General features: G+C 43.4%; 1 protein-coding gene across 4 annotated transcripts in view; it reads left to right on the top strand.

Moving 5' to 3' along the window:
• Positions 1-22728, top strand: part of rhbdl1 (rhomboid, veinlet-like 1 (Drosophila)) — a 261415-nt gene extending 238687 nt beyond the window's left edge. For all 4 annotated transcript variants that reach the window (XM_080206154.1, XM_080206155.1, XM_080206156.1 and 1 more), the window contains 3 exons: positions 8949-9049; positions 20890-20950; positions 21647-22728. In XM_080206154.1, coding sequence (XP_080062280.1) covers positions 8949-9049; positions 20890-20950; positions 21647-21918 — 434 coding nt within the window. In that variant the 3' untranslated portion in view covers positions 21919-22728. The remainder of the gene's footprint in view (positions 1-8948; positions 9050-20889; positions 20951-21646) is intronic.
• Positions 22729-23514: the final 786 nt, after the last annotated feature.

Below are 23514 nucleotides of genomic sequence, written 5' to 3'. Positions count from 1 at the left end.
GTATAGATAGGCCTGGTAGGTAGGGATATGATCAACTTGTGGGCCAAAGGGCCTGATTGCACTTTAGTTTTCTATGTTCTGTGTTCTACTGGGAGCCAAGCCTGCTGGTCTGGCTAATTTGCGGGTTAGGATCCTGTTACAAGAGCACATGTGTTGTAAGTCAAAACTCCACAGCTTTTCCCAAAGGTAGGGGAGTCTAAAACTAGAGGGCATAGGTTTAAGGTGAGAGGGGAGAGATATGAAAGGGTCCAGAGGGGCAATTTTTTCATTCGGAGGGTGATGAGTGTCTGGAACAAACTGCTAGAGGCAGTGGTAGAGGCAGGTACAATGTTGTCTTTTAAAAAGCATTTAGACAGTTACATAGGTAGGATGGCTATAGAGGGATATGGGCCAAATACAGGCCATTGGGCTTAGTGGTAAAAAAAAAGTGTAGCATGGACAAGTTGGGCTGAAGGGCCTGCTTCCATGCTGTAAACCTCTGTGACTCTATGGCTCTATGTGAAAAAAGAGTTTTCCATCCAAAATTATTTTCCTACTGCTTAGAAAACCTGCGCTGCCAATATGTGTGCCTTGATCTTAACTCCTGGAATCAAACCTACAGCAGTAAGGATTAAGATCCATATAACATACTCAGCAGCACCAAAAGCAAACACACCATAGAGATTGCTGCAATAGTATACGTGACTTCACTCCCTTGCAGATGACTTTCCATAGTTTGTTTCCATGTGAACTGTTGTTGACTCCTGGACTTATTGTAGAATCCATATCATGGAATCCCTACTGTGCAGAAGGAGGCCATTTGGCCCACTGAATCTGTACCAGCTCTCTGAAGAACATCTCACCCAACCCCAACCCCTAGCCATATCCCCGTAACCCTGTGTATTTAATGGCTAATCTATCCAACCTACATTGGGCAATTTATCATGGCCAATACACCTAACTTGCACATCTCTGAACTGTGGGAGGAAACTGGACCCAGGCAGGCATGGGGAGAATATGCAAACTTCACACAGTCACCCAAAGCCAGAATTGAAGCTAGGTCTCTGGTGCTGTGAGGAAGCAATACTAACCACCATGTCGCCCTGGGATCTGGACCTAGGCCTTATTTTCTCAAGGTCATCAATGCCAAAGATGCACTAAATGTGTTTGCTGCCCCTGTATCTCAGGACTCCCTGATAGTCCTTCGCACAGTGACAGTCCAGGGGGCAGGTAGTTCTTGCTGTACAGCACCACTGCTCAGAACTTTCTTAGTGTATTTTCCTGATCAGCTGCCATAACATGAAGGAAAAAACTGCAAGCAGCATTGTGCAATTCTCTTCCCCCGCCTAGTGTTGCTCGAAGGTGGACTTTTGTCTGCTTCTGTAGCAAGTAACTGCTAGAACAGGTGGATCATTTGTCACCAGAGGTTTATAGCTTAGGGGTGCCATAAATGTAGCTGGCCAGGAGTCTCTGTTCCACTCTTACACTCGACTCTAAGGGGCAATTTATCATGGTCAATCCACTTAACTTGCACATTCTGAACTGTGGGAGTAAACCGGACCCACGCAGACACAGGGAGAATGTGCAAACTTCACATAGTCACCCAAGGCTGGAATGGAAGCCAGGTCCCTGGCATGTTGGGAGGATTTGTAGGTGGACACTCAACCTGTTGGTCCATGTTATGAACGCACGTTCTTGGCCGTCAAATCCTGGGGTGGAACTCAATTCTGGAGCTGTACAGATGCTGCCCACTGTGCCAAGAGCCCTCCTGCCTGAGCAGCACAGAAAGAGATTTCACCCCACCGCCTGCTGAAGCTATGGTGGCTGATTGACAGTGTGTATCTATCATCAGGGAAGATGTGACAAGTGTGACAGGGCGATTCAATGTAAGTTCAGCCTACGGTGCCTCCAAACTATTGAATTCCTTTATAAAATACGGCAGTGCTGGGAGTAGAAGCGGGGCCCAGGAAAATTTGGGAGTGCTGGTTTTAAGAACATAAGAACATAAGAAATAGGAGCAGGAGTAGGCCATCCAGCCCTTCGAGCCTGCCCCGCCATTCAACAAGATCATGGCTGATCTGTCGCTGCTCAGTTCCACTTTCCCGCTTTCTCCCCATAACCCTTAATCCCCTCTCCTATCAAAAACCCATCAACCCGCGTCTTAAAAATATTTAGCGAGGCAGCCTCCACCACTTCAACGGGCAGAGAATTCCAGAGATTCACCACCCTCTAGAAGCTGTTCACACCTGCTAGCTTGGGACCTAATTTCAATTTTGGTCCAGCTTCAGGGGCTGGACAGTGAATGGAGTGAGAAACTCGTCATTGTGGGTGGCATGGTGGTGAGCACTGCTGCGTCACTACACCAGGAACATGGCATCAATTCCCAGCCTCGGATCACTGTCTTTGTGGAGTCTGCACATTCTCCCCGAGTCTGCATGGGTTTCTTCTGGGTGCTCTGGTTTTCTCCCACAGTCCAAAGATGTGCGAGTTAGGTGGATTGGGCATGCTAAATTGCCCTTTTTTCTCAGGGGGACTAGCTAGGGTAAATGCATGGGGATAGGGCCTGGGTGGGATTGTGGTCGGTGCAGACTCGATGGGCTGAGTGGCCTCCTTCTACACTGTAGGATTCTATGATTCTATGAGTTCCTTCAGGAATTTGGCCCAGTAAGTGTACTTTAATCCTAGAGCCTCACTTAGGAGATAATTGAAGTCACGTTCTGATGGATTGCTTCATCGGGAGCTGGTGTGTACATTTAAGTAAGGACAACTTTGGGTTCCTTCACAGGTTAAAATTGGGGGCTCCCAGTTCCTGATGTCCTAAGTAATCTGACAATTTTAAAAGTTCACCACCTCGTTTTAGCCAGGCAGGTCGTGGTAAAGCCATTTCCCCAAACTTAACCCGGATGCCAACCTGTGCCAACAAGTAAAACTTCAAGAGGTTAACAGTTGTGTGACATTTCCTGACTTGTGCCAAATACAATGTTTGTATTTGGTGGCGTGGTAGTTAGCGCCGTTGCCTCACGATGCTGGGAGCCAGGTTCGGTTCCTGGCTTGGGTTGCTGTCTATGTGGGGCGTGCGCATTCTCACTGTGTCTGCGTGGGTTTCCTCCCACAAACCAAAGATGGATGGGTTAGGTCGACTGGCCATGCTAAATTGCCTCTTAGTGTCAGAGAGACTAGTTAGGGCAAATACGTGAGGTTATGGGGATTGGGCCTGGGTGGGATTGTGGGCAATGCCTCCTTCTGCACTGTAGGATTCAATGATTCTATGATATTAAATCCAATAGAGGCAGCATTCATACAATGTGGAAATGAACTTTTGCTTTTATTCAATTAATGGCTGACCCCATTGCAGACTGAATCCCATTGCCTGACAGAGCCATTAAATTAAAACTGACGGTTTCTCACACAGGAATAGTTTCCATTCAATGATGTAATCAAGTGTTTGAACTTTAGTGACCCCGTAGCAGGGTCTGATTAATTAACTCTTTCATCTAAACAGAGGTAAGTGTTTGAGAGTCAGGTTAGCACCAGGCTGAGAGCAAGTTTCCAGTTCCCCGGCTTGGACGGCTGGCTACCCTTCAGGTACAGTGCGACATGACTAATGGTGCAGAGGCCTGAACTCCAGAGAAAGCACATATCTCACTGTGGCACATCAAGATTGAATTCAGTTTAAAATAAAATGCTGGTGTCGGTAAGAGTGATGACAAAGCTGTCAGACTGCCTTAAAAACTCTGCTCCTTCAGCAATGCCCTTGGGGACTGAGACATGCTGTCCTTCCCAGTCTGGGTCAGTTGTGACTCCAGCTGGATGGACTCATCCCTCTAACCCTAACCCTAAATGACCAAACAAACACCACTCTGTTAGATAGAGCATTCAAGAAGGATAATCACCAAGGGGAAATAAGGGATTGCCAACAAATGACAACCTTTCCAGTGGTGGCCACATCCCTCCAACGAATTTTTAATATATAACTCACTCTATTTTCTGGAGGTGTTATTTCAATGCTTGTATTTAATTGTTTAAAATAAATTAGTAATACCATCATTAAGAGGAAATCAGAACATACAGGCATTGAAGGAACTGGTACTTTACATTTGGTAATCTGTTGCTTACAAAAACACTCTCTGGGGATAATATTCCTGTCCCGTCCACCACTGGAATTGTAGCAGGTGGGGAAGGGCAGACCGTGCAAAGATCTGTTGACCGCAAGCAGGATTTTCCGGGCTCGGGGCAAGCACGGCTGGAAAATCCAGCCCACAATTTTTTATATACCAAATAAATACTCTCCAGCATCATCATCACGGTGGCACAGTGGTTAACACTGCTGCCTCACAGCGCCAGGGACCCAGGTTCGATTCCCGGGTTGGGTCACTGTCTGTGTGGAGTTTGCACATTCTCCCCGCATCTGTGTGGGTTTCCTCCGGGTGCTCTGGTTTCCTCCCACAGTCCAAAGATGTGCTGGACCCAATGGGACATCATAGCTTTGCCAACCCTCCTTAATTAACCAGGAATCTCCCACAATTAATGATTGATCTCTCAGATGATGCTGCTGGAAAACCAGGAAGGAAGTGCTTTGTACTCATGGTATTGTCAGGTCTGTGGCCTCAGCACGTTTAATTACAAGTAAAGCTATACTGAGACGTGCAGTGTCATGGCTGCAGCCAACTCCTGAGAAGGTTCTAGAACAGAAACATCAGCTCACCTGGGTGATCCACAAAATTTGATTTATTATTGTCACATGTATTAACATACGGTGAAAAGTATTGCTTCTTGCATGCTACACAGACAAAGCATACCATTCATAGAGAAGGAAAGGAGAGAGTGCAGAATGTAGTATTACAGTTATATCTAGGGTGTAGAGAAAGATCAACTTAATGTGAGGTAAGTCCATTCAAAAGTCTGACAGCAATAGGGAAGAAGCTATTCTTGAGTTGGTTGGTACGTGACTTCAGACTTTTGTATCTTTTTTTCCAACAGAAGAAGGCGGAAGAGAGAATGTCCAGGATATGCGGGGTCCTTAATTGTGCTGGCTGCTTTTCCGAGGCAGCAGGAAGTGTAGACAGAGTCAATGGATGGGAGGCTGGTTTGTGTGATGGATTGGGCTACATTCACAATCTTTTGTAGTTTCTTACGGTCTTGGGCAGAGCAGGAGCCATACTAAACTGTGATGTCGGCATGGAGGGGACCAGGATAGATTGTTGGTGATCTGGATACCTAAAAACTTGAAGCACAATGATAGGTGCCTCTTCAGGCACAGATAATTCAGTTCTATCTGTGTCCATGGAGACATCGGTTGTGCTTGTCACAGGACAACCAGGTACTTCAGTGCTTGGATTTTCTAAATTCATACGTGGGACACAGGTGTTGCTGGCTGATCCAGCATTTATTGCCCATCCCCAGTTGCCCTTGAGAAGGTGATGGTGAGCTGCCTTCTTGAATCGCTGCAGTCCATGTGCTGTGGGTTGATCCACAATGCCGCTAGGGAGAGAATTCCAGGATTGGATAGTCAGCAACATTCCCAGATGGCAATATAGTTCCTGATGGCTGTACTGGTTCCTGGGGTAACTCACACTCTAGCAAATGGTCCAGTGTTTCTGGACGATCATTCCTTCTACATCCACTTGATAAGACTGGACCCAGTTTTGGTTACAACTTCAAGAACCCAACTAGACCCACTTCCAGGCTCAGCCTTGTCCTTCTGGAATAGGGAATTGCAGAGGAAATGTTGATACCTGGAGCTTTATCAGTATAGAACTGAATAACAGAACTTTGCAACTTTATCATACCTTTCATTCAGTGGAACAAATAGTTAATTCTTGAAACATTTTTCTCTCCTCACATTATTTTTTTTATTATCTCATGAAGACTATGGCCTCTGGACATGCTCAAAGCAACATGATTGTCATTCATAGAAAATCCACAAATGCATTGCTCTCTTTGGGATTAATTGGTGTCGATCTGAAATATTGTATTAACAATTCTTCTCTTCATTCTATGGGAGTCTCACACACCAGAAGGATACCTGTTTTTCACAAAATATCTTAGGACAAGAGTTGGTGAATATTCCCCTAAAACTTGCGATGTGTTTTAATGAAATCAGCAGACAATAATCTTATTGATTATAAACAGTTGGGCATCTTCCACAGGAGCAATACAGTAATTATACTTTTTTTTTGCATCATGAACCTGTCCTGGAGTGTTCACGGCAGGTTAACAAATCTTAGCAGGAACTGAAATTACAAATAATAAGAACAGGCTGCGATGACCAGTAAACACGGCGATGATATTCGTATCATTGTTACGGATGTTTTTGTACCGATCCAAGTTGATCCCAGGATGAAACCCAGGTGCAAAAGACCGTAGCTTTTATGTTTTATATAAAACATGGAGGAGCAGAATCACAAGACTACTAATTAGTTTTAACAAAAAGGAAAAACATTTAGTGAACTTGCAAAAATTGGATGATAATACAATACTTCTTTACTCCCATCATAGCTTTACAAAAATATAGATTCTAGGATTAACAGGGAGAATAAAGTACATCATAAACTACAATGGTCTCATTAACACAAAGTCCCTTTCAAGTACACAAGATGAGTGTGGTCACATACACTCTGCACTCTGAACTCCAAGTGAATATCTCCTCAGAATCCCCCAGATGAATGTCACATGAGAGTTTCCAAACTTCACTCCCCAAAAAACATGCTTTAAAATATTATTTCACAATAGTGCTTTCCATCAGCAGTTTGCATGCCAAACTCCAGATCTGATTTTACAAATGACTCTTTTAAACAAAGCCGCTTCTGCACTTCCAACAGTGAATCCAGTCCAGGATTTTATACCAACCTCTTCAGGATTTTGTTTTTGTTTTGACTGCTATATGAACTGTTCACAACTGTTTTAACTCTCCATTCCCAGATTGTTTTAAAATGGCATCAAATGTTTTATTCACCTCTGAAGTCTGCTGTCCCACGTTAAATCTAATTACTGCAATTGCCTCTTTAAACCAGAACACTTTGTTTACTCTTCCTTGAATTCTTCTGATAAATATCTCGATCTTTGTTCTCTTAATTCCAGTTGTCTTAAACGTTCTATCTGTCCCAATCCTTGGTTAACTAGAGCAGTTCTTTAGGAAGCTTATTTTTGCAACCCTTGTCCTGTCCAGCCTCTCCTGGGAGAGTTGAGAGAGGTTCATTCCCCAGTGTCCTGTCTCCAACTGCAATGTATGCAGCTAAAACTAAAACTTAAAAAACTTTTTCCCCTATAAAGGATCTCAAGTTGCTAAGCAACAGCCACATGCTTATGCATTTTATATATTCTTCATGGCATTATCCTCTCTAAGCACAATACAAACACAGTCAGAACTTAACCAACCCCCACATATACAAGCACCTTTGTCCAGCATGAATCTAACTATAAGTTTTACCTTTCCAGGCACAGAAATATTAAATTAAATACACTTAAAACTACATCTTATTTTTAATGTTTACCTATACAAGTATAAATCCCTTAAAACTACCTTTATTTTGCAATTGGATCTTTTTGTCTCTGCATTTGCAATAAACACATTGGGTAAGTAGAGGACTAAGTATTTGTAATCAGAACAGTTATTGGATATTATTAACAGGGGCACTTTTTCAAGGGATGTAAGGCAGAAAAAGTAAAGACCCACAATGAATTTTCCAATACATGTAGAAGATTCTGTTGAGTTCAGTCATGTTTTAAGAGCCTTGTTGGTGTATTGATTCACACTCATTAGAGGTCCACTGCTCAGAAAGTATCCTATTCTTTGAAAAAGACAGAATTGTTGGAATTGATAATACAAAGATCCATAAATATTGGATTAAGAAGGATAATTAACCACAGCTTGAGTATTTTGATGTCATTCAGGTAGATCTTGACATTGAGCGACTGCCAATAGAAATTAAAGTTCAGGAAGATGTCAACTGTGCTGCAGACTCGTGATCTCTTCTCTAACATTTTTAGATAGTCAACAACTACTTGACAAAATGAACAATGCTGACCAAGAAATTGGTTACAGACGAATGACTGATAGGAAATGGCAGATATTCACAGTGAGGGCACTGACCTCAAACTAAGATGAACCACAGGATGCAAGAGTGATAGGGCTCCTAAAATAGCCAAGACAATAATAGCCAGACACAAACCCTACACTGACCATCAGACAACCAGAAGTAGGTTTCACACTAACCTCCAGCAAACCAGGAAATAGGCATGAGGGAAGCCAGTGAAGGCAAGAGAGAAAAGGATAAATAAGGCAGTGGGGAATAACATAAACTAGTTCAGGGGTGTCGAGGAAAATCCACTTAATTATAAAGTGCGAGGGCAAGGACAGCATGGTGGCACAGTGATTAGCGCTGCTGCCTCACAGCAGTGAGGGACCTGGGTTTGATTCCCAGCTTAGGTCACTGTCTGTGTGGAATTTGCACATTCTCCCCGTGACTGCATGGGTTTCCCCAGGTGCTCTGGTTTCTTCCCACAGTCCAAAGATGTGTGGGTTAGGTGGATTGGCAATACGAAATTGCCCTTTAGTGTTAGGGGTCTAGCTAGGATAAATACATGGGGTTATGGGGATAGAGCTCGGGTGCAGATTTGATGGGCCGAATGGCCTCTGTCTGCATCGTAGGATTCTATGAAAGAGACTAGTAGGAGAACTGGGCAAAGGTGGAGACAATTACCCAGATAAGAATGCTATACTTGAATGAATTTAGTGTAAGAAGTGACTCCGAGGTCAGGAAATCATGTTGAAAGTTGTAAATGTCACTTGTTTAAATGTGTAGGTGATGAGGATGCTAAAGCTGGATTCTGACTCAGATTGAACTGTTTAAAGAACTTAATGTTCTACTCTCTGTGGGAGATTGGAAACACTTCCTGGCTGATTGGATTGACGCAGGGGTTTTCCATTAATCTAATTACTTACGTTCCATTCTGTTTTTGCATTGCAGGCTCCTTGACTGTTTCTGTGACGGATATGCGAGCACCCTTGGTTGGGGCCTCCGGTGGTGTCTACGCACTCTGTTCGGCACATTTGGCCAATGTTGTCATGGTAATAGTTTAATTTGTGTTTCCGAAAGCAGTTATACAAAATACTGAGGCTACGCTGAAGGTCAAAGGGCATGCTGTAGAGCATCATCTGTTTCTTTTGGTAAAGCACAAACCCTGAATCATGTGTTGTGCCTTGTAGAGGGTTTACAGCACAGCAAGATCCCAGCTGAAGGCAGGGCAGCATTAGGGCGTTGCGGTAGTTTACAGTGTCTTGGGGCAGGAGCTGTTCAGGCCAGTAAGGAGTGGATAAAAAAAAATCAACTCAAAATTCAGGATGACATTCTTCTCCCAATTTCTTTAGGTTCCCACCTCACTCCCGTTCCTCTTTTCCCAACCAGGAGGGCAGGCAAGCTAAGAATTCCTGTATTCCTGCTGGTAACAAGCCACATTAGGCCACTAGGAGATGTGAGAGGAACCATCAGTTTGCTCTGTATGCCATGGATTGGAGTGAATTTCCTTTTCCAAGCAATTAAAAATTGACCTCTCTCCACCATCCATAGGAAACCGGGCAGGGGGACAGTTGAAAAACAGAGCTGAAGGATATTCCGATTCCATTCCCACTCCGATCCGGCTGACTGGAATTTTAAATCACATAATAATTGAGAGCATCTTCAAGGCCTCTTGTTTTACGAGGTGTAGTAAAGTTGAAGGTGACTCAAGTGGCATCAAGTAATAATTCACTTATTAATATATAAAGTAACATATATATACACAAGGTAAGGATCTGACGGAACTGTAATACATGCGCCTATTCTCTTCTCCCAGGCTCCAACCGGAGTTCCTCCCTGTCCCGGGATGCACATCCTTGCTCCCAACTGGCTTGGCTTTTCATGCAGAATCCCCACAGTGCAGAAGGAAGCCATTCGCCCCATCGATCCTGCACCAACAACAATCCACCCAGAACCTATCCCCATCACCTCACATATTTATCCTGCTAATCTCCCTGACAGTAAGGGGCAATTTGGCATGGTCAATCCACCTAACCCGCACATCTTTGGACATGCCCAGGTTTGGCTTGATCACGTGGCCCTTAAAGGATCACCCCCTTAAAGGAGCTAAGCTCCCACACACTTCCCCCCACTCCCCCCGAACTCCTGAGTTCACTCATGGATGAAACAAAAGGAAGATCATAGGCATGCATGGCACATTAATACATCGGGGACACCCCAGGGAGAAGCTCATTGCAAAGTTAATCAATCTGGAGACTTTGGGATCTGGAGGAATGTCTCAGCTCAGTGCTGGGTCCTTCAGTGAGTATAGAATTCGGACAGGCAAATTCAAAAGACAAGCTCATCAATGCGGCATCAACATCTTCTTCAGTAACTACTGTCTCCTCAGCTTCAGGAACTGTGGGCTGCCTCGACCCAACATTAACAACAGGAATCTCTGGATCACCAACTGGCAAACACTAATCCACTGCAGCACATACCTGTTGGTTCCCTGTATCACAGCCAACTCTCTTCGTGGGTGGCACAGTGGTTAGCATTGCTGCATCACAGCGCCAGGGTCCCGGGTTCAATTCCGGCCTCGGTTCACTATGCGGAGTTTGCACATTCTCCCCGTGTCTGCGTGGGTTTCCTCCGGGTGCTCGGGCTTCCTCCCACAGTCCAAAAATGTGCAGGTTAGGTTGATTGGCCATGCTAAAATTGACCCTAGTGTGGGGTTATGGAAATAGAGCCTGGATTGTGGTCAGTACAGATCTGATGGACCGTGTGGCCTCCTTCTGTACTGTAGGGATTCTATAATTCCTCAAATGATTCACCTGCTTTCTTACACGGTGCCTTTGTATTTCTACAACATTGGAGGCTGGTTCTTTCTACAATCCATGTTGGTTGACCCTGGCCATAACTAAGTTATCAACCTGGAAAGCACTGTCCATTTTCCTCGAGCCATGGTTTTCTTTCTGGGAAGTTTGCTGAGCCTCCACCCTTCTCGTTAAATCTAGAAATACCAAATCCACACGTGTTCATAGGTGGCATCTCACTAATAATTCAGTTGGCATAACCCTTGTGGTGACATGCGACGTGATATTGTGTGACAACAAGAAACTTGCCAAGTGCAAAGGCAGTGGCCTGTGAATTTGCTGTTTCATAAATGATTAGAACGTTTGTACAGCTCATCCCGCTCAACCGTTGGAAGCTGGATGGTAAGGGGCTGACCGAACTTGGCCAATACTGTTTGACATGATAATTTTCCAATACTCCTCAGCTGTAAATGCTGTGCCACTGTCTCACACATGGACCTCTGGGATGTTACAGACTCTGCTGCAACTTGTCAATGGCTGTGGCCATTGTAGACTTCATCAGTTGGACTTCCAGCCATTTAGGATGAACATCATCCAGGATGAGAAACATGTGTCCCATGAACAGACTTGTGAAGTTTCTGTGTAGTCTTAACCACAGCCGACCTGTCCACTCCCACGGATGCATATTTGCCAGTGGCGGCAATGACTGTCGGGCATCACAGCTTGGGTGCTGGAATTCTTTCAATAGCTTTATCAATGCCTGGCCACCAAACATAGCCGGTGCTTTCATCCCACTTTGTCTGGGGTGTTTGTCGTGCATTTTTTGTAATAAAAGTCTTCGCCCCCGGGGTGGCACTGTAACACGAGCCTCCTCCCCCAATAATAATACACCATACACACATGTTATTTCCATCCTATGCTGCAGGTAAGGTTTGATTTGCTCTAAATTATCTAACATCATTCTTGCGTCCCCACCTTTGACAACACCTGGTCCCTTCCAGTCCAAGTTTTAGATAAGTGACTGAGACCAGCAGAGACTACCAGGTGCAACACCAACTCTATTTGTTGTGGTACAGGTGGCGAAAGTACTGTCTGCCGCAGAGAGAATTAGCTGAGCAGGTCCACATTCAATATTTGCATCCCTGGGCTATGTTGGAAAGAGTAGCTCTATGCAGCTAACAAGGGGCAGTGGCACAGTGGTTAGCATTGCTGCCTCACAGTATCAGGGACCCAGGTTCGATTCCTGGCTTGGGTCTCTGTCTGTGTGGAGTTTGCATGTTCTCCCTGTGTCTGCATGGGTTTCTTTTGGGTGCTTTGGTTTCCTCCCACAGTCCAAAGATGTACTGGTTAGGTGGATTGGCCATGCTAAATAGCCTCTTAGTGTCAGGAATACTAGCTAGGGGCTATGGGAATAGGGCCTGGGTGGGATTATGGTCAGTGCAGACTTGATGGGCTGAATTACCTCCTTCTGCACTGTAGGATTCTATGATAGAGCTTATCTCTGCACCCATGCAGAAATGATTGGTGGCACTGATTTATCTTGGAATAAATCCTACAACGGCTTGTTATCTGACACTATAGTGAAATGTCTACCATGTATATACTGATGAAACTTTTCATCACATAAATTATTGCCAAACTCTCTTTTTCAATTTGAGAATACTTTTTCTCAACATTTGGTAAGGTTTTTGATGCAAATGCAATTGGCTTCTTTGCTGCATCGGATATCTTGTGGGACAAGATTGTTCCAACTGCGTAGGGTGATGCATCACAAGGAACTACCAATGGTTTGATTGGATCAAAATGTATGAGCAGTGTCGATGACTGTAAGGCTTGCTAACTTAGGCAAACGCCTCCTTTTGTGCTTCTCCCCTTTTCCATCACTGATACTTCTTCAAAAGCTGAAGTGGGGCTAAAATTGTAGACATGTTTTGGAGGAATCTGCCATGATAATTCACCATTCCTAGGAACAATTTTAACTCTGATACATTTTCAGGCTGTGATACTTCCTTCATGGCTTTCATATTATCCTCTAAAGGATGCAGGCCTTTACTGTCTACCCTGAAACCCAGGTGTGTAACTTCATCCACCTGGAAAGTGCATTTCTCTCGTTTTTAACAGATATCCGCTCCTTTACATCTTCTTAGAACCTCCACTATGTTTTCCCTGTGCTCCTCAGGGGACATTCCTGTAATTAGGATGTCAGCCAGGTACTTCACTACTTTAGGAATGCCCTGTAATAAACTTTCCATTACACACAGGAAAATGGCACTGGCCAATGAGACTCCAAAAGGGCAGCATGGTGGCGTAGTGGTTAGCACTGCTGCCTCACAGCGGCTTCGATTCCCGGCGTGGGTCACTGTGCAGAGTCTGCAAGTTCTCCCCCTGTCTGTGTGGGTTTCCTCTGCGTGTTCCGGTTTCTTCCCACAGTCTGAAAGATGTGCTGGTTTGGTGCATTAACCATGCTAAATTCTCTCTCAGTGTACCCAAACAGGCACCAGTGTGTGGTGACTAGGGGATTTTCACATTGTTAATGTAGTTATGTGACTAATGAATAAACTTTAAAAGGGTAAATGTGTTTACTAGGTATATATAGGTCCTTGTGGGTGTTGATGGCAATTAACTTCTGGGAATCTTTTTCCAACTCATGACTGAGATCTAACTTCGTGACTTAAGGCCCCCTGCTAATTGGTGTAGGGGCCGTTGGCTCTCGGAATGGGGTATCTATCTATCTGAGCTCCTCGATTTACAGTTAGATTATAATTGTCACAGATTCTTACTGTATCATCTGGTTTTCAAATAGGGACAACAGGCGCAACGCATTCAGAAAACTGTACAGGTTTTACGACATCCTAGTCTTCCAATCGTCCTAGCTCCACTTCCCTCATATGATTATGAGCACAAGGCATTAGGCAGACCCAAAAAAAAATTGCCTCGGAGTTCAGATAAATTTTGACTTTAGCCCCTTTTATTCATCCCAATTCCTTTTGGAAAATCCCGGAGTATCTGCTCTTGAAATCCTCCATCCTGAATATTCAAATATCTCCAGTCTGTCTAATTTTATCTGTTTCAACCAGTCTCAACCCATGATACAAGGTCTGTTACCTTAATCACTAGGACAGGTAGTCGTGCTGTTTAGTTTTTGTGGGATGCAGTAAATGTTGCTGGCTCCACTATCTCTAACCTCTCTCCTGCATATGGAGACTAAATGGCTTCTGAAAACTCAATCTCAAGGGTTGTAGACCTTTTTGAAGGTATTGGATTGCTTGCTGCCCTATGACTGTGGCCGTGACTCCTGTGTCGCCTCCCATTTTGACAACTACCATTGACCTTCAAGGTTTTTTCTGTAGAAAGAGTCCTATTGAGTAGGACCTGGTTTAAAGTATACAATTCGGATCCTCTGCTGGGCTCCTCATCCAGTTTTTTTTAATGGAATTAAACATTTTCCTTGTCCATATTCTGTTCTGTCTGCTTCATTCCACACCATGCTTGCAAATGACTCTTCTTTTTACAATGGAAGCGTACATAATTTCCGCACCAGCAAGTTTATTGGGAGAGCTCTCCCCCACATTGAAAACAAGCATCCGCCTAGGTGTTGTGCCAACCTTCTCAGGCTCTGCTTTGCCCTCAGGCAGTTTCCCACAGTAACCGCTTTCTGCCACAAATGGTTCACCTCGTTGGATACGCTGTGTACTTGCACCTTGTGTCTTGCGCAGTGCAGTCTGCTAACTGAGGCATCTCTGCAGCTTTTTCTAAAGAGATTTTAGTCTCACTCAGCAGTTTGTTTCTGTGTTATGAGGCTGTTGATCCCCCAAACCAAACAGTCTCTTACCATCTCACTTAAAACTGGGCCGAACTCACAGTGCTGTGCTAACACTCTCAATCTGGCCACAAAACTGGAAACAGCCTCCCTGACATGATTGAAGGTCAGGGGTTAAAATGATCTTTGCCCACTTTGACTATCTGGTCAAAAGGCTTTTGTACTTGGAGTGTCAGGTGATGGTAGACGCCTCACTAGGCTGTAAGTTTGTGGGCCACAGACTGTGAGGAGTATCACCTTTTGTTTTCTCTCTGCTGTGATCTCATTAGCTACAAAGAAATAACACAACCTTTCGATATATTGCCCCATCTTCCACTTCTGGGTCAAACGGTTCAATCTTTCTGATTAAAGGCATTTTTATATGATGGATGTACCTGTCTGTTTGTAGCTTTGACACTCACTGTCCTCTCCCTTTAACTGGACGCTGTGATATCCTGACAACTAACGATTTTTTTCCCTCGTCGCCAGTGTAGTAAAGTTGAAGGTGACTTGTGGCTTCATGTAATAATTTATTTATTAACAATAATATATGTACAAGGGTCTGACAGAACTGCAACACGCCCCTACTCTCTTCTCCACCCAGCTCTAACTGGGGTTCCTCCCCATCCCTGGACATGCGCCCTTGCTCTGGATTGGCTCAGCTTCCTGCATGGACTCTCCATAGGGTCTGGCCCTCAAAGGATCACCCCCTTTAAAGGGCCACATTACCACGTGAGGCATGAGTGGGGCAGAAACGGACAGCAGGATGAGAGCTGTGTGGGTGATTACTCACCCATATTTGTGAATTTCAAGAGAAATTGTGTTTTGGTCATTTCAGATTAACGTTACAGTTGTAATGAGTGGCCCCATTAGTGCAATATTAATGTTATTTTCAATATCACAGTGGGTGAGCTAGCACCTTACTGAAACAGCCCAGTGAGCCAGGAATACTGCCGTTATTATCAGAACAAATCTAATGACTCCATCTGCCTGACATGATATACTTCTTTTTATCTTTGTCCCAATTGTTGTACATATAGAACACCTCCCCAGTCGAGGGTAATATTCATTTGTTGTCTGGTGGTGCATGTTTTGTCATTAATTCCTGTAGCTGCACATCCATGACGGCAGATAGCAGTTGATATCTGATTGAGAAATTCTGTGCTGTTTACTGAGGAACCAGTATCCATGGATTTCAGGCAGGTACAGCAGCGATGTAAGTGATTCACCTGCCACATAAACATGTGTCGTTGCACGTATATCCTGACCATGACATGTATTAGTGCTAGCACAGTGCACATTGCAAGAACAGCAGTTTTGGGTCACTGGATGTCCCCTCTTGTAGTGTCATATTATTGAAGGCTGGAAGTTGAATATTGTTTAATGTGCCAATCAAGACGAACCAACTCCACAGACTTTAACACGCAGTGTTAAAGAGTCATCTGAAATCCGAAAGTAGAAGGTTTTAGGCGCTGCAAACGTAACTTACAAAACTTCGGGAGAGCTAAGGCAGCGTTAATGAATGATCAGTTAACAGAAGAAACTTTTCAAGGGCTTGATTCCCAGTAAACACAAAAATAAACCATTCAAGAAACTGCACAGCTAATATAAGGATATTACCCAGAAGGGAAAAAAGAAAGAAGTGAGAGGGAGTATCTGCTGTAGGGGAACACACCATACTTGGTAGCAAGAGCCACTCCATTGTCTAGCTCCACCTTTGGGTTGTATATATAACAAGTTCAGATCAGAAGCAGCTTCTTCTGATTATTGGACCTGATTGAAGTGTGTTCGACCAGTCTGGCATGTTGGTGCCATCTGGCGGCTGAAGCTGGAACTAGGCTTTGTTCTGAATGCTAGCGATGCCCTGTACTGGATGTAATTTAAGACAAAATTAGGCAACAACTCAACAAGCAGCAGCAGCCCAGGATTTAGGCACATGGTGCAATCAATAAAGTTACGGCATTCAAAATATTCAAAATCAACATCGCTGCTTTCTTTAATTGTTGCCTTGTCTGATAAATATGGAGAATCAATCCTCGTACCTTCTTAGATGGGAGTTGATGGTTTGAGAACCCAATTTTGTGACATCAAAAGTTCTGTCTATAAAAAGTGATTCCACGATTGGTCAAGAGGTAGGCCAGGAGATGATGCTGCAGTGAAACAGCATATAAATTCTTAACCCATCTGCCTGAAATACTTCACTATTTTAGAGTTAATTTTTAAGCTATTTATCTCAGACATGCACATAAAGCTAGAAAAGGTAATCATATAATCATAGAGTCCCTTCAGTGCAGAAGGAGGCCATTTGGCCCATCGGGTCTGTACCGACCACAATCCCACCCAGGTCCTATCCCCATAACCCCACATTTTTACCCTGCTAATCCCCCCAACACTAAGGGGCAATTTAGCCTGGCCAATCCACCGAACCTGCACATTTTTGGATACATCCCACACATCTTTGAAATCAGATGGGTAAATATGCTAATAAATGGAACAAACGCATGTTTGGGAAAAGCTGCCATCAATCGATTATAAACGCAAGTTTAGATAAAGTAAATGTGACGATTAAGTATCTAATGATTAATGCTCACCAAGCAAAGGATTTTGGAGTTCTCTTGACTGGCTACCACTATCTGTTTAAGAATTGTAAGAACACATTTATTTTCAGTCATATTAAGATTAACTTTATCAAATTCCTCAACCTTTTGCCTGGTGAATTGTCACATTCTAAATCCAGTGGAAAAACGAGTTAGCATCAAATTGTCCAAACACCAGAATGTCAATCATTACCTTAAGGAATTTCCATCCACCCAGGAAAAACTGCTGTCGTAATGTTTTATGTACTGAGGATCTTTACATCCACAATACTGGGATCGAGACGTCCCACTTAGTATTTTAATGTTGTGCTCTCATGAAACATTTTATCACAGATGCTATTGTACATAATAGCTTTTTTTCTACAAGGTGGCACAGTGGTTAGCACTGCTGCCTCACAGCACCAGAGACTGGAGTTCAATCCCCAGTTTGGGTCACTGTCTGTGTGGAGTCTGCACATTCTCCCCATGTCTGCTCTGGATTCCTCGCATAGTCCAAAGATATGCGGGTTAAGTTGATTGGCCATGCTAAATTAACCCTAGTTTCGGGGGGACTAACAGGGAAAATATGTGGGGTTACGGGATAGGGTGGGATTATTGTCAGTGCAGCCTTGGTGGGTGGAATGGCTTCCTTCTGCATTGCAGGGTTTCTATGATTCTACAAATGTACATACATCGAGTTGTGAAATCCACAGTTTGGAAGGTGCCAACACATTCCAGTTTTTCCCTTGTGTCAGCATGGAGCACTTCCAGGCCAGGCACAGTGTGGATTGGAAAATGGGACTTCCATCCTGTCAGTGTGGTTTGGCTTAAACAAAGGCAACAATGCTCTGTGCTACCCAATTGTGATACAAGCTTTTTGTGTATTAAAAAAATGTATTAGAGTCTGGATAGAGAGTGGGGGAGGGAAACCAAGTTCATACTGAAAGTAAATTGGAAGCTCGGAGGTAACGTCTATTATTACTTGTTACCATAAATGACCGGTGATACCCTAACACACTGTATAAACCAATTTTTTGTGGTGGAAATAACAGCGAGACTACCAACATTCTCTGATATTGATGTGTAAACTCTGGTGACCACATGCCGAAATCAGGAAGTTGCTGTTTGGTAGACCTCCTCCAAAAACTCTGCTGTATCAGTGTATAACAGTGAGACACTCGGTACTGAAACTGCGTGACGTTACTGGCACATGCCATAGATCCTCTGTAGAAGGCAGCAATCTAGATCAGGCACCCAATGATAGCAAAGCCCACAAGCACTTTGTGGGCAGATTTCAGTGATGCAAACAGCATTTGATTTGATTTATTATTGTCACATGTATTAGCAAACAGTGAAAAGTATTGTTCCTTGCATGCTATACAAAGCATTCCATTCATAGAAAAGGAAAGGAGAGAGTGCAGAATGTAGATTTACAGTCATAGAGAGCTTCAAAGAGTTAGAATGAAGTTTCAGAAACATAGAATAAGAGTAAAAGAATTAGAAGGTATGCTGCGCATAGCTCGTAAGAAGTCGTCTCGCTCTGGCGCCATCTTGGTTCACTATTCCATTTCTTTGTTACTGACTCTAGCTCTGGACCTTTCCTATGGTCCCAATCTTGTGAATGGCCCCAAGTGTTCCATAAGAGCACAAGACATAGGAGCAGAATTAGGCCACTCAGCCCATCGAGTCTGCTCTGCCATTTAATCATGGCTGATATTTTTCTCATCCCCATTCTCCTGCCTTTTCCCCATAACCCCTGATCCCCTTATTAATCCAATGGGGGTACCATAAGCATAGACATGGGTCAAGGGTGGAGGAGGAAAAGCACATTGTTAAAATGGTGGCGTGGGCTCATTGGGCTGAAGGGCCTGTTTCCCGTGCTGTGTTGTTCTTTGTTCTTTGTTGTAATTAAGAACCTATCTATCTCTGTCTTAAAGTCACTCAATGACCTGGCCTCCTTTCCATGGCAAAGAATTCCACAGATTCATCACTACGTTATATTTACATGTCTGAAGGATTCCTATGGATTCCTATGGGTTTTTGTATTGGAACTAGTGGTGTTTAGAAATCCAAAACGTGCAGCATCCTCAGGAGGAGATCTGAGGGCAAGCAACAGTTGTGCATGAGAGCAGGGCAAGCACTGGCGTGTCTCCTTAACCGATCAGACTGGAAAGTCCTTGCAGAATCTGGCAGACTCTGAAACAGGAGGTGTAAGTTAGAATATTTAACTCAATGTCAGATCAGGTACACTAAGTGAAATAAATAGAGGGAAAGAAATATGGATTCAGAAACACACAAAAGCGAAAGAGAAAGTAAATAAAAGATTTTCTGAAGGCATGCAACTCCACACTTGTAAAAGTTTTTTAAACGCACCAGCAAAGTTGTTTAGCAGGAATTAAGACTTATTGTGCTGTTAAAAAATAATTTACACTTGTATGGACAAGTCTAAATGATTGAGAAGTTTGGTGGCTATCCATCATGCAATTACAAGGAATGTGAGGCATATGCAGGAATGTGATGCTGTTTCACGTATCTCAGTGCTGAGTCTCTCACTGTTATACACTGACACATCAAAGTTTCTGGAGGAGCATGGTCTACCAAACAGCAACTTCCTGGTTTCAGCAATTAACTTCACATGTAATCACTGGAGATTATTATTGGACACTTTAATGTGGGAAAATGTTGACAGGTAATATTATCACAGAATCCTTACAGTACTGGACAAGGCCATTTGGCCCATCGAGTCTACACCGACCACAAATCCCACCCAGGCCCTATCCCTGTAACCCCACGTATTCATCCCATTAATCCCCCTGACACTAATGGGCAATTTTTAGCAAGGCCAATCTGCACATCTTTGGAGTGTGGGAGGAAATTGGAGCACCCGGAGGAAACCCACGCAAACACGGGGAGGGAGATAAAAGATGAACGGAAAATTAAAAATCTCTTTTTTTAAAAAAAACTTCTACACTGAATGACTTTTGAAGGAATGAAAAATTCACAATTTGAAAATTAAAATTCCGGGCTGGATAAGTTGTCTGACAGTAACATCATTTATCACACCATTATATAAAAAAATCACTTCATGCTGAATGCTCCAGCTCTAACCTTTTCCAAAATATTTAGTAAGGAACTAATGAATAAATACCTCAACTTTATGCCATTCTAGCCGTTTCAATGCTTAGTCTATCAGTGAGGAGTGTCACAGCACTCTGGGAAAGAGCAGGCTAACTTTCACTGCAATTTCCAGGTCTTTGAGCTTAACTGGGCACATGCAGACATTGGACGTAGCTGTCCAATTTACTCCATTATGTTACTGACCTCTGGCAGCCCCGCCATTACCATTGTTGAAAAATCCACCAAGGCTTTCAGGTGTCAACAGCACTTCAAAATTTCCCATTAAAACCCAGGCATTTGTTACAGCGTGGAAACACGCACCACCTGAATAATTCTGCGTGATGCATAAAAGCCACAGTGTGTGTAAATGATCTTATCCCACATCAGGCCTTTCATCTCTATGGCACTTCACAAAGTGCTTTACAGCCAGTTCATTAATTTTCAAGTGTAGTCATTGTTTTTTACAGTCGGATGTGGCAGCCAATTTGTGCTGAGGAAACTTGAAAGGTGAATGTGTTACTATCGAGTCAAGGCTGACACTTACAGTATGTCTGGAGAATAACAATTCCTGAATATATTACAGCATGTTATCGATTATCTTTCAGAATTGGGCTGGAATGAGGTGTCCTTATAAACTACTCCGAATGATCTTGGCACTTGTCTGCAGTAAGTACCTTCTTAAAGTCTTTCTACCCCACTGTAATTATTTATTATTTAGGTTGATTGGCCATGTTAAATTGCCCCTTAGTGTCAGGGGTTGGGGGGGATGGGTTATGAGGACAGGGCCTAGGTGGGATTGTTGTTGGTGCAAGCTCAGTGGGCCGAATGGCCTCCTCCTGCATTGTAAGGGTTCTATTCTATTCTAGATTGTTTCCTGTCCGATCTCGTTAAATTTGCAAAATAAGTTGAAGTTTATTTATCAGTGTCACAAGTAGGCTTACATTAACACTGCAATGAAGTTACTGTGAAAATCCCCTAGTCTCCACACTCTGGCACCTGTTTGGGTACACTGAGGGAGAATTTAGCATGGCCAATGTACCTTAACAGCACTTCTTTCAGACTGTGGGAGGAAACCAGAGCACTCGGAGGAAACTCACACAAACACGGGGAGAACGTGCAAACTCCACACAGACAGTGACCCGAGCTGGGAATCGAACCTGGATCCCTGACACTGAGAGACAGCAATGTGTCACCCTTAATGCAAGACCTCTTCAAATTCACATGGGAAGGACTGGAATAATATAATTTGCATTTCATTTGGAAAATTTATATTGGTGGTAAAGGGATGTTGTAGATTAGATTGTCTTTATCTTCTTCACATTTTGAATTTTTAAAACTCTCGTTCTCTTTCCTTTTTGGCAGTGAGCTCTGAGGTTGGCCGCGCTGTGTGGCTCCGTTTTTCTCCTCCACTTCCTTCTTCTGGCCCCCAGCCCAGCTTCATGGCACATCTGGCTGGTGCAGTGGTGGGTATCAGTATGGGACTCATCATCCTGCGCAGCTACGAGGAGAATCTCCACCAGCAGTGTGCCTGGTGGGTCATGGTTTTCTCGTACGCCGTCTTTGTTGTATTCGCAATTTTCTGGAACATTTTTGCATATGACCTCCTGGGTGTGCAGATCCCGCCTCCACCATAAGTAGCCAGACCTCGGTTTTGGAACCTGTCCCAACAGAGAGGTTTACGTGGCTGCAGAACCACTTTGTGACTGAAGAAACGTGAGGTGGATCTTTAATGAACAACTTGTTAAAACTGACCTTTTGACTACTGATTTTTATCATCATTGTGATTGGCAGGATTTGTAACTTGATGACTAGACACTGAGCTGCAGAAGTGATAGACATCACTTGCAAATTTTGGGATTTTGAGAGTATAGATGGATGGATGAATAAATTTTTATTTTGGTGAACCAGGTGTTGTGGAAATCTAACACTGTGCTGTACAATCTCCAAGCCAAACCACTGAAACATCCGTATAAGTGGTGCTGCTGTTTCATGTGATGTGGAGGGATACATTCATTCCCTGTAGGAATGCACCCTATCTGCATAAGCCCAGAAAGGTTAAGTGCAGGTGGGAACTCTTAAGAACCAAGTGAGCACAGGAACACAGCCAGAGTGTCAGCATCTAATATCATTTTACAGGTTAGAAAGCACCCAGCGTTGGTAAGTTTCCCGCTGCTTGTCAATCTCGGATCATCCTTTTCTGGTACGATGGTCTAAACAGGAATAGGTGAGAAAGCCCAAATTTAAACACACACAAAATTCATCTTACTAGTTCTCCATTTTCTCAAGAACCTCACTGTATTTTGTGTACATGTCATCAAATGGGATGTGAAGATATATTGAAAAAAAATTAAGTGACAAGAATTATATTGTTATCAATGACCTCCACCATCCTCCCTTTGACCTATAAAGTCTGGTTAAACTGGTTAAGTCTAATGTGTTAAATTTCATACAGATGTTTTAAAGCTAAACTGTCTCAATAAATATTGACCTTGATCACAAAAGACTTTTGTACATGTTTGAAACAAAAACTGGATTCATCAATACTGCATGAACAGGTACCTGTGGAACCAATTATATGAGGAATTAATTGTTAGTTTTTATATTATTCGGGGGACATGGGCGTCGCTGCTGGTCAGCATTTATTGCCCATCTCTAGTTGCCCTTGAACTGAGTGGCTTTCACAGCCATTTCCGAGGACAGTTCAGAGTCAACCACATTGCTGTATCTCTGGAGTCACAGGTAGGCCAGACCAGGTAAGGACGGCAGATTTCCTTCCTTAAAAAGAGATTAGTGAACCAGATGGGTTTTTCCAACAATGGTTTCACGATCAATAGATTCTTAATTCCAGATTTTTTTATTGAATTCAAATTCCTCCTTCTGCCGCGACGGGATTCGAACCCGGGTCCCCAGAACATTAGCTGAGTTTCCGGATTAATAGTATCACTCGGCCATCGCCTCCCCTTGAATCGATAGCTACATCATTAATGATCATAATTCCACAACAGGGGAAATAATTTCTATTGGAACTGCATTCAAAATGGAAAGCAGGGGACGTTTTTCAAGGTTCTGACAAGCGAGTAGGGAATTTGTACTCAAGATGGAGACAATCCTAAATTGGCACTCTGCAGACTCATAAATTACTCCTCAATAACTAATAAAATAATGGAATCAATTGAGGAGAAAACTCACCAATTGCCTCAACAGAAATAATTTAGTAACAGCCAGCATGG

This window comes from Carcharhinus amblyrhynchos, chromosome 18 (assembly GCF_965287045.1).
Source record: "Carcharhinus amblyrhynchos chromosome 18, sCarAmb.v2.hapA, whole genome shotgun sequence".
In the NCBI taxonomy this organism is placed as follows: Eukaryota; Metazoa; Chordata; class Chondrichthyes; order Carcharhiniformes; family Carcharhinidae; genus Carcharhinus; species Carcharhinus amblyrhynchos.
The sequence above is the reverse complement of the archived record's forward strand: the minus strand, read 5'-3'. Positions and strand labels throughout refer to the sequence as shown.